Here is a 14,808-nt window from a genome sequence, read left to right on the forward strand (position 1 = left end):
TTTGAACTGTGGTGTTGGAGAAGACTCTTGAGAGTCCCTTGGCCTGCAAAGAGATCCAACCAGTCCATTCTGAAGGAGATCAACCCTGGGATTTCTTTGGAAGGAATGATGCTAAAGCTGAAGCTCCAGTACTTTGGCCACCTCATGCGAAGAGTTGACTCACTGGAAAAGACTCTGATGCTGGGAGGGATTGGGGGCAGGAGGAGAAGGGGACGACAGAGGATGAGATGGCTGGATGGCATCACTGACTCGATGGACGTGAGTGTGAGTGAGCTCCGGGAGTTGGTGATGGACAGGGAGGCCTGGCGTGCTGGGATTCATGGGGTTGCAAAGAGTCGGACATGACTGAGCGACTGAACTGAACTGAAATTAAAACTTTCTCGAATGGATAAAAGGAAGAGTTCAGTAGGAAGAATATATGTTACACTGTATAGTACATCTTGATCCCTCAGTGGATTGGTTTTATCCCACCAGTGTTTTGGGAAGAGTGCAGGAAGCGACCCCACCCAGGCCAATTCTCGAATGAATTAAATTCGTTAGTGTAAGCTCCATGCATCAAGTTGCGTGCTGTGAACATTTGGAAACCAGTATTTTTTCCTCTCCAATTGCCTGCTGTTTAGACAGGGTTTAGTGAAACCAGCAGCTCAACCAAGGGAAAATACTACCATTTTTAGGCTGGAGGAGCCATACATCTTAATGAAGCAAAGTGTGTGACGCAGGCCACGTAATTCAGACCCACCCACATCAGAAAGAGCTTTCCAGTCTGTTCCCAGCTCCTCCGAGGGATCCCTAGGCCACCATGCCTTGCTTCCCTGATTGAGTTCCCCCATCTTTAACAGTCAGGTTTGTTACAGCATCTGTGCGCTGCTATCCCGCCAAGCCCAGTTCTCTTTTGCTGCTTTAAGGTGGACACACGTTTTGTTCTACAGCAGAGAGGAAGCAAACTGCCGGTTTGTGGTCCTGTCTGCCCGGCCTGTCCTGAGGGCATTTGGAGACTGAGTGGCCCCCTGCCTTTGTGTGTGCAGGGGCAGTTCTTCCTGGGAACGCAGGAGCCTGGCAGTCGTCACCCAGCCCTCCACCCTGTGCTTCCTGGACCTGTCCACGAACAAGGGTGTGTGACCTTGCTGTGTTGTGGTGGGGCAGCCCCTTGTCTCCATACCCACCCCTTCTCATAGAGGCTCTCCTGCTTCTCAGGTGTCAACAAGCAAAAGCAATCTTTCTAACGTATAGGTGTGATAGATTTCCCTACATATGTATATATATATATACATAATTTTTTTTTTTAAGAAAGGCCTATGTTTTAGAACTGGTTTAGAGAGAAACTTCAACCTGCCCTTTATATATACATATAAATGTATATAATACATGTAATATTTTAATGTATTATATAAACAAGATATAAAAATATTAAAAATATATTTATGTATTATATAAACAAGATATAAAAATATTAAAAATATATTTATGTATTATATATGTTTTTTATGTATTGTGTATTTGTATATATTTATATATATTACCAGTTCTGTTCAGTTGCTCAGTCATGTCTGACTCCTTGCAACCCCATGGACTGCAGCATGCCAGGCTTCCCTGTCCATCACCAACTCCCAGAGCTTGCTCAAACTCATGTCCATTGAGTCGGTGATGCCATCCAACCACCTCATCCTCTCTTGTCCCCTTTTCTTCCTGCCTTCAATCTTTTCCAGCATGAGGGTCCTTTCTAATGAGTCAGCTTTTCATATCAGGTGGCCAAAATATTGGAGCTTCAGCTTTAGCGTCAGCATCAGTCCTTCCAGTGAGTATTCAGGACTGATTTTCCTTTAGGATTGACTGGTTTGATTTCCTTGCTGTCCAAGGGACTCTCAGGAGTCTTCTCCAGCACCACAGTTGAAAAGCATCAATTCTTTGGTGCTCAGCTTTCTTTATGGTCCAACTCTCACATCCATACATGACTACTGGCAAAACCATAGCTTTGACTATATGGACCTTTGTCAGTAAAGTAATGTCTCGGCTTTTTAATATTCTCTCTAGGTTTGTCATAGCTTTTCTTCCGAGGAGCAAGCATCTTTTAATATCATGGCTGCAGTCACCATCTGCAGTGGTTTTGGAGCCCAAGAAAATAAAGTCTGTCACTGTTTCTATTGTTTCCCCATCTATTTGCCATGAAGTGATGGGACCGGATGTCATATCTTATTTTATATATATATATATATTTTTTTCTTTCTTTATTTCTTGCAGAAGGAATCAGGTTAAAGTAACAGTGGTATCCTTAACTCATGGAAATAACACTGAGGAGAGTGGAAACAGCTGGATCATGCTGTGGCCCCGGACTCAAAGCCTCCTGGGAAGGCCCCCATAACCCGAGCCCAGGCCCTAAGGGCCACTGCTGCACCCCGAGGTGCTAGTTTGGCTGTTGTGTGGCCTTGCTCACTTCACAGTTACTTTCTTAGATCGCTTTTCGCTGAATCGGGATTTTTGAATACCTGGTAGGCCAGCACAATGTGGGTGTTTGATTTTTACTGAAAAGGGGCAGGCCAGGCACACAACTTGACTTGGGGTTTGAGTGGCTGTGCTTGCACAATGGTACCTAGTCTTAAGGTATATTTGGTCAGGAATAACTTTGAAGTGTGTAAAGGCTGCTCAGGTCACTTCTTCACACGAGTTTGACTTTTAGAAGAAGAGCACTTTGTTGCAAGAGTGCTGGGCGTGGCCATCCCATCTGTGTTCTCAGATCTTTGGGGACTGTCCATGGAGGATCATGCCAAGGGGTTAGGCAGAGATTGAAGAACTGGTTCTGAGTATTCTTTCCAGTTCCTCCTGCAGCCTGAGAGGGAGATGGTATTGCCCAAGGTAGAATCAAGCAACCTAGGTTTGGAAAGCCCAGAAAAATCCATGCTGTGAATCCTTGACCTGCTCCAGTCATCCCCACCATCATCCTCAGGGCTCTGGGTCAGTGATGGCACCCACTGAAGAAGCAGGGTTCCCAGGCACCCAGGACACAGCTTCTCTTCAAGCAAGGCTGGGGTGGAGGTCAGGAGAGGGCAGGGCTGGGAGGTCAGAGGGCACAGAGGTCCAAGGTGAGCAGATTGGAGAGACGAGGTGCTCAGCATCTGGAGGAATGTGCTGGGCCCTTTGCTTCTCTGCTCAGGGCCTTGTGTCGGCACAGAGAACAGCGTCCACCCTTTTCCTTGGCAAAACCTCACCTGCACACACCATACCTTGTACAGGGCTGGTATTGGAGGCACTGAGATCAGTGAAGTTATCTTGGTGTTGAATAAACTATGTGATAAATACATTTTGAAATGGAGAGAGGGGATCACTTTACCTGCATGGTCACCTGGGCAGAGAAGCTTGAGGAGGGGTTCTGGAAGGTTCTGGAAAGCTGTGGAATGTGAAATGTCAGATACACATCCCAGTGGAGCCTTGCTAGACTGGAGTTGTCACAATTGCTCGCTGAAGAGTGTGGTGCAGTAGGGTGGGGGCCGGGAGTGTGGAAGCATAGGACTGGATCCTGTTCCAGGTTGAAGGGGTTAACCAGAGTACAGACATTTCTGGACAGTCAGAACATGGCCTGTCCTCTCATCAGGAGTCTTGGGTACCAGTCAGGAGCCCCATGTGGTTGATTCCTTGCTCCAGAGCACCCCGAGGAGGCAGGTATAGACCCTGGGGTTTTAGGACCATTGGAGCCTGTGTGATGGTGCCTGCTGCCTGTGTGTCTCTGGTCCACAGACCTTGGAAGAGGCTGTCCCAGCTCAGGGAGCCAGGCTGGCCTCTGAATGATGCCAAGATACTGGCTGAGGCAAGGGGGTTGGTCAAAGGGCTTCCCCTGCTGGCCTTTGGTCTGGGATGAGGTTGGGACCCTCCCAGATCCCAGAATGGCTGTGATCTACCTCGGGAACCCTGGGGCCTGCTCCTGGCTCAGAGCTCACCAGCGGAGTTTGGGGATGTAGAGAAAGACAAGTTTTTCCTGTCTGTTTTTGGAGCCCCTGTCACAAAAGAGACCTTGAGACTGCTTTCTTTAAAGCATGAAAGATTCCCACATAATTCCTACTCATGTCCTAAATTTATGAGGCTGAACTCCTGTGTCCTGCATCGGAGTTTCCTTCAGCTCATGGGAATTTCCTTTGTACGTTCATTTGTCCAAGACTTATGATTGGGTGTTTAACCCTAGAGTCGGTGGGTGGATGTGCTTTTTGCCAGACCTTCCACATTTAGCGTGACTGTTTGTTCTGGTTGGGGCATTCTGATCCTTCTTGCCATTGTGCTATTTGATATAAGATTTATTATTAATTTCTGTGATTTCTTGCCATCATACAGTTTGATGCAGGATCTGTTTATGACTTTGCATTAAGCCTTGCTCCCGGCCCTGGGCGCAAGATGTTGCTGAGAAGTTGCGTTCCATCGTCACTGGGTTGCTTTCTATCAGGGCCGTGAGTTCTCTTCGTAAAAACAGGACAAGGCAGAAGGAACTGATTTAGCCCTCGCCTGGAAGAGGAGTAACTCCATTGACATTCTGTTGTAATTTAGCAGTTGGTTAATGGCCACTTACTGGAAAATGTTACCAGGCTCTGCGGTGAGTGTTGTTAGAAACTGAATTACTCTGTATTTCCCCTGAGCCCTTCCCCCGCTTCTCTTCCAGGACACACTCTGGGCGGCAGGAAGTGGCACTGTGTTGCAATCACAGCCTCATTGTTCCTTTGTATTATTTGCTTTGTGTTTCAGAATGAACTATATTGCTTTTAATGGAAGCAGAGACTTGTCAGGAGCCGGGGGAGGTGGGGAGTGACATGGGGAGGGGAGTCACTGGGTTGTTTTACTGGGTAGCTTAGACCTGAAGGTGCCCAGGGGCCGCCCTGAGTCTATGTCCAGCCAAGTCAGTTTCACAGGTAATTAATCACTTAAGCTGGACATCATTCCATTTCCATGTCTTTACCCCTGTCATTATTTCAAATGACTAGTCACCTTCTGGGTTTCGGGTAACCACTCACTTTGCAAAAGCTTTGATCAGTCGCAGAGGTGAAAGAATGTGAATTTCCCAGTCTGCTTAACTTGGGTAGAATCTGGCTTTGCCATTTACTAGCTGTGTGACCTCGGAGGAGTCACTTAACCTCTCTGAGCCTCTGGGGCTTTCACTTGCTTACAAATGGCCCTACGAGTTCCCAGGGATGAGGGATTGCTGAAATGATATGTGAGCACAGCTGATACAGTGCCCAGAACCTGCTAAACTTAAAATGCCAAGGGAAATATGGAACAGTAGCAACAGAGTTCCCGTTTGTTGGCTTGGAGTATTGGGAGTTGAGGAAATGGTGGAGGAGGAGGACCGGTTCATGTGTTTTCTTCCGGCCTGGAGAGATCTCCCCTGTCCCTTCCACACGAGGAGTTCAGAGTGATGGTGTCACCGTGTGCTGGGGCCGATCCAGCAGATTACCCTCTTCCTGCGGCGCCTGGGCTCTGAGGGCGCTGGAAGGCACGTCGCCTCCAGCTGGCAGTAGTGTCTTTGAGGAGGCTTTGTTGTCTCCCAGGGGACTCCACACTGCGATGGCCACAACATTCCGTTTCTGGGTCATGTTTTCAGCTCTTCCTTCCTCCTGGAGCTCCCTGTCCTTTCTGGGCTGAATGAAGTAATTGTCGCCAGCTTCCCACTTAATTACGGGGGCTGCCGCTCCTCCTTCCCCACATGCAAAGGAAGTCCATCAGGGCACTTGGCAGCCTTGCTACCTGATGGCCCCGGAGCCTGGAGTTTCGAGGTCTGGTGGATTCCTGAGACTTTCCTTCTGCGCCCCAGTCTGCATGGCGTCCCTAGGCCCTGCCCACGGCCGCACGCGGGGCCGCTCTGCACACGCCTGGCACACACTGACGAGGCTGTGGTCTGCTTCCCTCCCTCCCCGCCCCCTCTAGAGTACAAGAAGAAGTACGGAGAGGAGCACGGCTCCTGCCAGGCCGGGATAGCGGGCTTCTTCACCGAGGTGGGTATCGCTCTTTGGGCCGCTCTTCTCGCATGGGTGTTCATTTCTTGGCTAATGGGGGTTTCGGGGGCCCTTTGAGGTGGGTCTTCTGATCCTCCCGCGCCCCCTGGTCCTACCTCTGTGTGAATTCTGGTCCTCACATCCAGGGAAGGATGTTGATACTGGTTGGGGCACCTGCTGGCCAGAGGCCACGGGGCAGAGAGGGTGAGCTGGCCCATTTGCACTCCCATTCGGACAGTTTCTCTGGGACTCAGTTTGACTCTGAGGACCTCTGGAGGAATTGATGCAAGGGGGTGGGAGAGAGACAACGCCCAGGTAAGTTTCTGTCCTCTTGCCAGCAAGTGTGAGGCTACATTAAGCATCCAGACGTCACCTCCTAGCAGCCCTTCTCCTTAGGGGAGAGACTCAGTTTTTCTGCACAGCCCCAACCATCCCCTTTCCCAGTTTCTGAAGGACCATGAACTCGAGTTCTTATGATCTGTTCTGTCGGACCATGACCTTTGGCTGGTGGCCCCTGTTTAGGGACCATTTTCTCATGTGATTCTCACCCTCTGTCCATTTACTCTTCACATCAGCTCCTCATTTCTCATTTTTATGGTGGTCTGCCACGGGACAAGTTCCATGCCAGGCTCTGTAAGTGGCCCCATCATCCAGCTAGCTGCTCAGGCCAAAAAAATGTACTTTTTACTTTACTTCTAATCATACACAGTCTCGTTGTTTTAACCTCCAGAGTACATCCCAGACGTGACAACTTTGATGACCACTGTCATCACCCTTCAGAAGAGCCATCCATGGTCATTGCCTGGAGATACACTGGCCTGAATTTGTCTCCTTGTATCCATGCTTTTTTTTTTTTTTTGTAGTAAAATACATACCACAGCTTCCTAGATAATGCTAGTGGTAAAGAACCTGCCTGCCAACACAGGAGACGTTAGAGATGAGGGTTTGATCCCTGGATTGGGAAGATCCCTTGGAGGAGGGCAAGGCAACCCACTCCAGTATTCTTGCCTGGAGAATCCCATGGACAGAGGAGCCTGGTGGGCTACAGTCCATGGGGTCACAAAGAGTCGGACCCAGCTGAAGAGACTTAGCACACACATGGTTCCTTTACAGACAGTGAACATTCATCTTTGGTCAGATCTAACAATCTTTTTCTTTCTGGATTCTAGACCTCTCTGTTAGGAAGGTCATCCCCATCTTAAGAGTGTGAAATGGTCATCTGTATTTTGTTATGTCACTTTTACAAATTAAAAAATATATCTTTAATCCATCTTGGATTTATGTTTGCAAATATATGAGGGAATGAACATTGTTTTCCTAAGTGTGTGGTTGGTTGTTCTGATACTGGTTTGTTAAACAGTTTCTTTATCCTCGTTGGTTTCAAATACCATCCTGCTGTAGGCCAAGGTCACCGTCTTCCATCTCAATGAGCATTTAGATGGTGCAAATTCTGTGGCTCTTATTCCTCCAATGAGATCTAGTGAGAACGCTGTAAGTTTGCAAGCAGGTGACAGATGCAGTAGTGGCCGTGCTGTAAGAAAGGCTATTTGGGCTGCTCTTGTGCCCAGGAGTCTGGAAGTGGGGGAGCCTGGAGGGAGGCCAGGTCGAAGGCTGTGATGTGGTCCTGCCACAAAATGACAGGGCAGCTTGGGGAGGGGGCTGCTTCAGGAATCAAAAGGATGACAGAAGTCAGAGAATGTGAAGGCAGTGTCCGCGGGCTGGGCAAGCAGAGGACTGTGCGGAGGAGGAAGGAGGTTTTATGCCAGGGTTCTGGGGAATGGTGGTACCAGTGGAAAGGGGGCTGCCCAAGAAAGAATCCACTGGAAGAGGCAAACCATGGGGTCTCCCTTAGACATGTGCCATGTGAGGTAATGGGATGGGATGGTCACATGAATGTTTTTAGAACGTAGCCTCAATTTGACCAATCCTAGTCTGTTTCTGAGGGGACTAGATACGCTTCCCTGGCGGCTCATATGGTAAAGAATCTTCCTGCAATGCAGGAGACCTGAGTTTGATCCCTGGATTGGGATGACCCCCTGGAGGAGGGCATGGCAACCCACTCCAGGATTCTTGCCTGGAGAATTCCACAGACAGAGGAACCTGGTGGGCTACAGTCCATGGAGTGACAAAGACTCCGACACAATTGAATGACTAAGCACAGCACACAGGTGTGCTTAGCATGGGTCTGGGGTTGGGGGGCTCTGGGTGTGTGTGTGTATGTGTGTGGAATACCTCCTTTAGACAGTGGGAGGAGAAAGTCAAGTCATTGCAGAAATGAGAGTTCATCAGAGATGGTGGTGGGGAGCTAGAGGGGAGGAGGAGTCCCAGGGAGGGGGTATCTTCAGCTGGAGAGTCAAGAAGGATGAGGACACTGGGGCTGGGGGGTGAAGAGGAAGTTCAGGGGTGCAGAGGGTAAGCAGGGGGCTGTGCCAGCTCCGGGTTCCCAGAGGAACCAGAGGACCTGTTGGGACCCCAGGCCCTGGGCTCCAGAGCCCAAGGGAAGCGTGGTTGGTGAGCGGCGGCACTGGTGCGTGGAGCGCTGCAGGGGGGCAGGGTCTGGAGGGCTCACTCCTGACCTGGCCACGCCATCTCCAGCCGCAGGGGCCCTTGGCCTTTGGTTCAGTTCCCAGGCTTTTGCACTCCCTAAACAGGAGGTCTTTGAACTTGCGGACTCTCTTGTTTCTGGAACTTCAGCTGTTGGAGGCCAAGCAGGAAATGCGGTTGAAGGGGTCAGACAGCTCTGCACCCCTCTCCTGCCCTCCTGCTGACCTTGTCACTTGGGTTTGCCTTCTCTGGGAGCTGCGCCTTCCCTGCACAGGGTGGGCAGCTGCCTCCCAAGCTGGATGTGCTCCCGGGCCTTCCAGTCATGGCCCTGTTGTCCCAAACTTCTTGGGCCCAAGGCGACTGCTTGTCTTGAAGATCAGTGACCCTGGTTATCAAAGCTGTTTGAGCTGTGGACACCACATGAATTTTAGCCCAGCGTTGAGGACAAGAAGAGAACTTTCCGGGAACATGTTTATTTTTGCAGCCTAGGATAACAGAGATAGATACTTCTAAGCAGTGTGAGAAGACAGCCCAGCCCCGCCAGCGTTGGGACACCACCATGAGAACCTGGGGACATTTGGGTGGAAATTAGTTTGGCATAGATTTTTGTCACAGGTCCTGAGGACTCTTTTGCCTCCCTGCCTGTGCCAATCTGCAGGGCACCGAGAAATGCCTGGCAGCTTAAATCTTGGGCAATGGCACCTCACTCCAGTACTCTTGCCTGGAAAATCCCATGGACAGAGGAGCCTGGTAGGCTGCAGTCCATGGGGTCGCTAAGAGTTGGACACGACTGAGCAATTTCACTTTCACTTTTCACTTTCATGCATTGGAGAAGGCAATGGCAACCCACTCCAGTGTTCTTGCCTGGAGAATCCCAGGGACGGGGCAGCCTGGTGGGCTGCCATCTATGGGGTCGCACAGAGTCGGACACAACTGAAGCGACTTAGCAGCAGCAGCAGCAGTAAATCTTGGGTAGCTCCAGGTACCTGGGAGGTTCTGCCCTTTGTGGAAAGGCCCACGCTGATTATTGATGGGATTTCAGCAGGGGTGACCTTGGACTTTATGAGGAGCTCATACTTCTGTGTGTTACATTTGTGTTGGCTATTTCCTGGGTGGTGAGGAGCCAAGCATTGATCACATTTTCCTGGCACTTGTGGACAGTGGCAAAAGGGCCCAGGCTGCACCCACAGCAGATGGAAAAAGCCAAATAGGAGGGAGTCCCATGGAGACACTGTTTTCCTACCCTCAGCTCTGAGAGTCTTAGGCTGGGCCTCAGTTTATCTATTAATAATTTGAACTTCAGGGGAATTTCCTCTTGAACACTAAGAGGAAAGGGGGAAAAAAACACAAATGCTTTTCATTTTAAATGTTTTTGAGGAGAGAGATGGCTTTGTCTTGTCCTCTTTATAATGTTTGAGAGAGGGGATGCAGTGATACGTTCAATGTACATTTCTTAACTCTCGCCCTGGATTGATCTGGATTATCAGAAAGCAGCACCTCCATTGCCTGGGGTCCTGAAGAGCCTTTCAGATCTCTGTTGATGCTCAGAGCTTTGGTCCAGGAAAGACTGCCGGTGGAGAAAGTTCTACACTCTGTGTACAGTTGGCCCTGGGAATACTGCTCATTATGACCTTCTGTGCGCCCAGTGTTTGGGCGCTGATTACAGATTTCTTCCTGAGCTCCAGGCCAAGGAGAAGGTCTCTCTGCTCTGAGGATCATGTGTCTTTCTCATGCCCCTGCTAGTGCTTGGACAGTCCCTTACAGAGAACAGATATGTAAAAGGAGAATGAATGAATGAGTGCGTGCACTGCCTGTGTTTCCCTGGAGATGTATCCTAAGTGCAGAAAGCGATATATTTTTATAAAACAGTGAGATACCCCGGAAAATGCAAGTGTGAAAGTGTTAGTCACTCAGTTGTGTCTGACTCTTTGTGACCCCATGGACAGTAGCCCTCCAGGCTCCTCTGTCCATGGGATTTCCCAGGCAAAAATACTGGAATGGGTTGCCATTCCCTTCTCCAGGGGATCTTCCTAACCCAGGGATCAAACCCAGGTCTCTCAGATTGCAGGCAGATTCTTTACCATCTGAGCCACCAGGGAAGCCTGGATAAGATCTTAGAACCTTAAAATGAAGTGCTTCTCAATGGTCATTCTTAGTCAGCACCTTCCTGAATTATCAAGAGCAAACCATTCATGCTGGAGTCTAGTGGCTTTCTTTCCAGTGATGCTCACATGCTGCTTTGTTAAAGCTGTTACCCCAATTGCCCACGAAACACGTGTTGCTTAAAGCATCGTCCTGCTGCTGCTGCCGCACGTGCTCTTCTTTCTGCCTTCTCTGTCCTCCTCTCTCTGCTCTTCCATTTAGATGGCTATGGCTCTTTTCAGACATTTACTCTTGGAATTAATTCAGTGTCACTTTATGAATTGCCATCAGAAACTCAGATCTCTTCCAGCAAGATCTAGCCTCTGAGAACTCGTTGGAAACCAGCAGCTTCAGCTCTGCAGGGAAGGGCCAGCCAGGAATGATGTTTCTGAAGTATAACAGTGTGGGGACTCTAGAGGCCAGGGGTGGGTGGCTGCGTGTCAGCCACGAGAGGTGTGACCTGTGCAGCGTCTGGCGTCTCCATGAGCCTGGAAGGCCTCTACCTGTCTTCAATTGTAACCCTTTAGGACAGAGTGTTTTCTAAAGTATATTGTACAGTTCCATGTTGTCTTACCCAGGGAATGTTGTAGAAAGGGACTTGAATGATATTTGGACCTGGTATAAGCTTTCATACCTAGTAAAAGATGCTTAATAAATATTGTTGAATGAAAAGTCAATGATTTGGTTTGAAAAATAATTTTTATTATTTCTTATTACAGTATAGATACTTTCAGTTCAGTTCAGTTGCTCAGTCGTGTCCGACTCTTTGCGACCCCATGAATCGCAGCACGCCAGGCCTCCCTGTCCATCACCAACTCCCGGAGTTCACTTAGATTCATGTCCATCGAGTCAGTGATGCCATCCAGCCATCTCATCCTCTGTCGTCCCCTTCTCCTCCTGCCCTCAATCCCTCCCAGCATCAAAGTCTTTTCCAATGAGTCAACTCTTAGAAAGTATAATAAAAGAGAAAGGATTTCCTATAGGGGAAGGAAAGACTTAATGATGTCTTTCTCTGTCAGACTTATCTCACTTAGCATAATGGCCTCTGTTGCAGGAAATGGCAAAATTTTGTCCTTTTTATGACTGAGTAATATTCCATTGTCTGTATGTACCACGTCTTCTTTACCCATTCATCTGTTGATAGACATTTAGTTTGCTTCCATATCTTAGCAGTTGTCAATAATATAAATGTGAATTTTTTGTGTTGCTCATAAAGAAAGTTCTCGTGGGGCATCTTTAGTTTATTACGAGTTCCTTGTTGTGATTGTGGATCTCACCACACTGCTCTATCCCCTCTTCAGTTTCCTTACCTTTTCACCTTTGGGTTTCTCTTTCGTAGGAGCTGGTGGTGATGGGTGCCCCAGGCTCATTTTATTGGTCTGGGACAGTCAAAGTGCTGAACCTCACGGACAACACCTATTTCAAACTGAATGATGAAGTGATCATGAACAGGAGATACACCTACCTGGGTGAGTAGCTCAGGGGGACGACAGGTAGGAAAGGGAAAGTGGGAGAGACTGCCACCAAGCTTGCCAGTGGCCGCTTTCCTGGTGGGAAGCAGAGTTCCTGGGCTTTTGCATCTGTTGTTCTAGTTTTTGCACTTTTAACCAGGATACCTCAACACTGAGCCACACACACAGAAGGCAGAAAAGAGAACAAGACAGGGGACTGAATTCAAACTGTGTGATTTCATTAAAAAGCTGACAGTTGAACCTCCAAAGAAGCAAACATTTTCTTTTCTTATTGTAGCAAATACTCGGGTTCAGATGATTAGATACAAGATGAATGCAAGAGAATTCTGGTTTTCTAGGACTTTCCTGTGGATGAGGTCTCTGCTTCCTGGTCACAAGACTGGTTGCAGATAGCAATAATAAGAACCAGACATGAGCATGACGGATGGCACCCCAATCCTAAAGTTTAATTAAAAGCTCAGAAAAACTTTTCTTGTTTCTCAACCCTTTTAATCCTCTGGAAAGAAAATATACACAACTTACGTGAGCAGCCACCAGGCCAGAATGACCCGGGACAAGCCCGTGCTTATTAGAGAACAGAGAGGGGCTGTCTTTGCTTGTGTATAAGACAATTTGACATGCTTGTTTTCTTTAATTCAGGCCCTAAATGCTGCAATTCTGGGCTGAAAATGAAGCTAAATTTAGCAAGACCTAATGATGAGAAAACATTCTTTCACTTATTACACTTAATTCAAATCTGGGGGAGCCCCTGACCGCCTTTTGCATAGAGATTCACTTGTGAGTTGGCAGGAGGAACTCGCTGACTTGCCTTTTCCCTTTCTAACTACAAGTTTTTTAGCCAGTAACACAGGCTCTGAGACCTTTACTCACAGTCTTTGAGGCGTTGGTTGTTCTGTGCTCCCAGCTCCTTAGTGCTCTCATTTATTGAAGACTTACTTCATGTCATGTCAGGCTCTGCATATTATTTCTTTTAATTCCTGGAACAATCTTATGAGGCAGCCGTTATTTATAGGTAAAGAGGCCGAGGTGAAGAAGTCATTTAATCTGCCGAGGTCCCATGGTTCATCAGTAGTAGAGCGGGGGTTAAGCCTGTACTTTCTGAGCCCAGAGTCTAGGTGCTCAGCAGACAGCACAGTCCGGTGGTGTGACCTCTCCCTGGGACTGGGAGCTCCTTGAGGAGGGGAGTTGGCTGACATTTCCAGGTCTTGGTATAGTGCCTGGGGCAGCACATGTTTATTATATCAGAGAATAACGAGAAGACGGAAAAGAGCCCAGTTTGGACATGGCTTTAGGGTCAGGGTTAGCCCCTCTGAGCCTTAGGGCCTGTGGTTCTTCCCTGTGTGCCCATCAGAGGCCTTCATGCTTTAGAAGCTCATGCACACAGGGTCACGTGAAGCTCTGCGGGCACTGATCATGCTGTTAGGGGATATGAACCTCCAGTCTGAGAGAAATCAGTTATCTGGTGAGTAAGAATTGATCATAGTATTGCATTACACAAAATGCAAGCATCTTATGATCATAGCACTAGGGTTTGCGGCTGAGGAAAAGGTCTGGAGGATACATGGCAACCTGTACAGGGTTTCTGCTGCAACAGGGCTCAGAAAACAGGAGGCCAAGCTCAGACAACTTTTGCCTTTACTTCTAGATTCCTTTCGCCTCCAGATTCTTTGCGCAGCTATCCTTCTATCCAACTGTAAGCTTTTTTCTCCCTTTTCTTAGGAAGGGATGTGTGTAGTGGCTCACGACAGGAGCTTGGGAGACACACAGATTGGATCTGAGTCTTGCTGAGTAACCTCGGACACATTGCTTGCCCATGTTTAGTCCCCGGGCCCATATCAGTGGCATCTGAAGACCTGTGTAAGAATTTCACAACAGTTTTATTCACAATAAAGTTGAAATAACAGGAAGGAACCCAAGTGCCCAGCTTTAGGAGGATAAAGACATTATGACATAGTCATAAAAGTGAACCTACTCAACCATAGAAAGAAACTGCCACTACACTCAGCAGCATGTGCTAAACCTCACAGATGTTATGGGTTTTAAAAAGTAATTATTTTTATTTATTTGGCTGTGCTTAGTCTTAGTTGTATCATGCAAACTCTTCGTTGTGGCATGCAAATCTTGGTTGCGGCATGTGGGATCTAGTTCCCTGACCAGGGTTTGAGCCTGGGCCCCCTGCATTGGGAACGTGGAGTCTCAGCCAGCAGCCCACCAGGGCAGTCCCCAGATGTTATACTGAGTGATGTTTAGAACAGGCACAGTAATGCATGGTGATGGAAATTAGAATGGGGTGACCTGTAGTGGGTAGTGATTGGGAGAAGGACAGAGGGATTCTGTGGTTATAGTCACTCTGGGTGGTGACTGCATGGTTGTGTCCACGTGTCCACACTTGTTAAATTCTACACGTCAGATGTGTGTAATTTACTGTATGAGAATTATATTTTAGAAAGGAGCAACAACAGCAAAAAACAGATGTAGAATGTTTAGCATAGCACCTGTTCAAAAGAGGACACTCAGAGAACACTCTTTCCTGCCCTGGGTCCTTGTCTTTTTGTGAGATGAGCCATTCCGCAGTGAGAAGGCTGACAGCTGCCATTTGTTCCTGGGGCCTCCCGGCTCAGCGGTAAAGAATCTGCCTGCCAGTACAGGAGACACCAGAGACTCAGATTTGATCCCTGGGTCAG

At 48.3% G+C, this 14,808-nt stretch overlaps 1 protein-coding gene across 1 annotated transcript in view; it reads left to right on the top strand.

Annotated features, from left to right (window-relative positions):
• Positions 1-14,808, top strand: part of ITGA9 (integrin subunit alpha 9) — a 368,409-nt gene that overhangs the window by 44,565 nt on the left and 309,036 nt on the right. The window contains exons 5-6 of the mRNA XM_069561451.1: positions 5,899-5,966; positions 11,992-12,121. Coding sequence (XP_069417552.1) covers positions 5,899-5,966; positions 11,992-12,121 — 198 coding nt within the window. The remainder of the gene's footprint in view (positions 1-5,898; positions 5,967-11,991; positions 12,122-14,808) is intronic.

The sequence above is a fragment of the Ovis canadensis genome, chromosome 19 (assembly GCF_042477335.2).
Source record: "Ovis canadensis isolate MfBH-ARS-UI-01 breed Bighorn chromosome 19, ARS-UI_OviCan_v2, whole genome shotgun sequence".
Taxonomy (NCBI): Eukaryota; Metazoa; Chordata; class Mammalia; order Artiodactyla; family Bovidae; genus Ovis; species Ovis canadensis.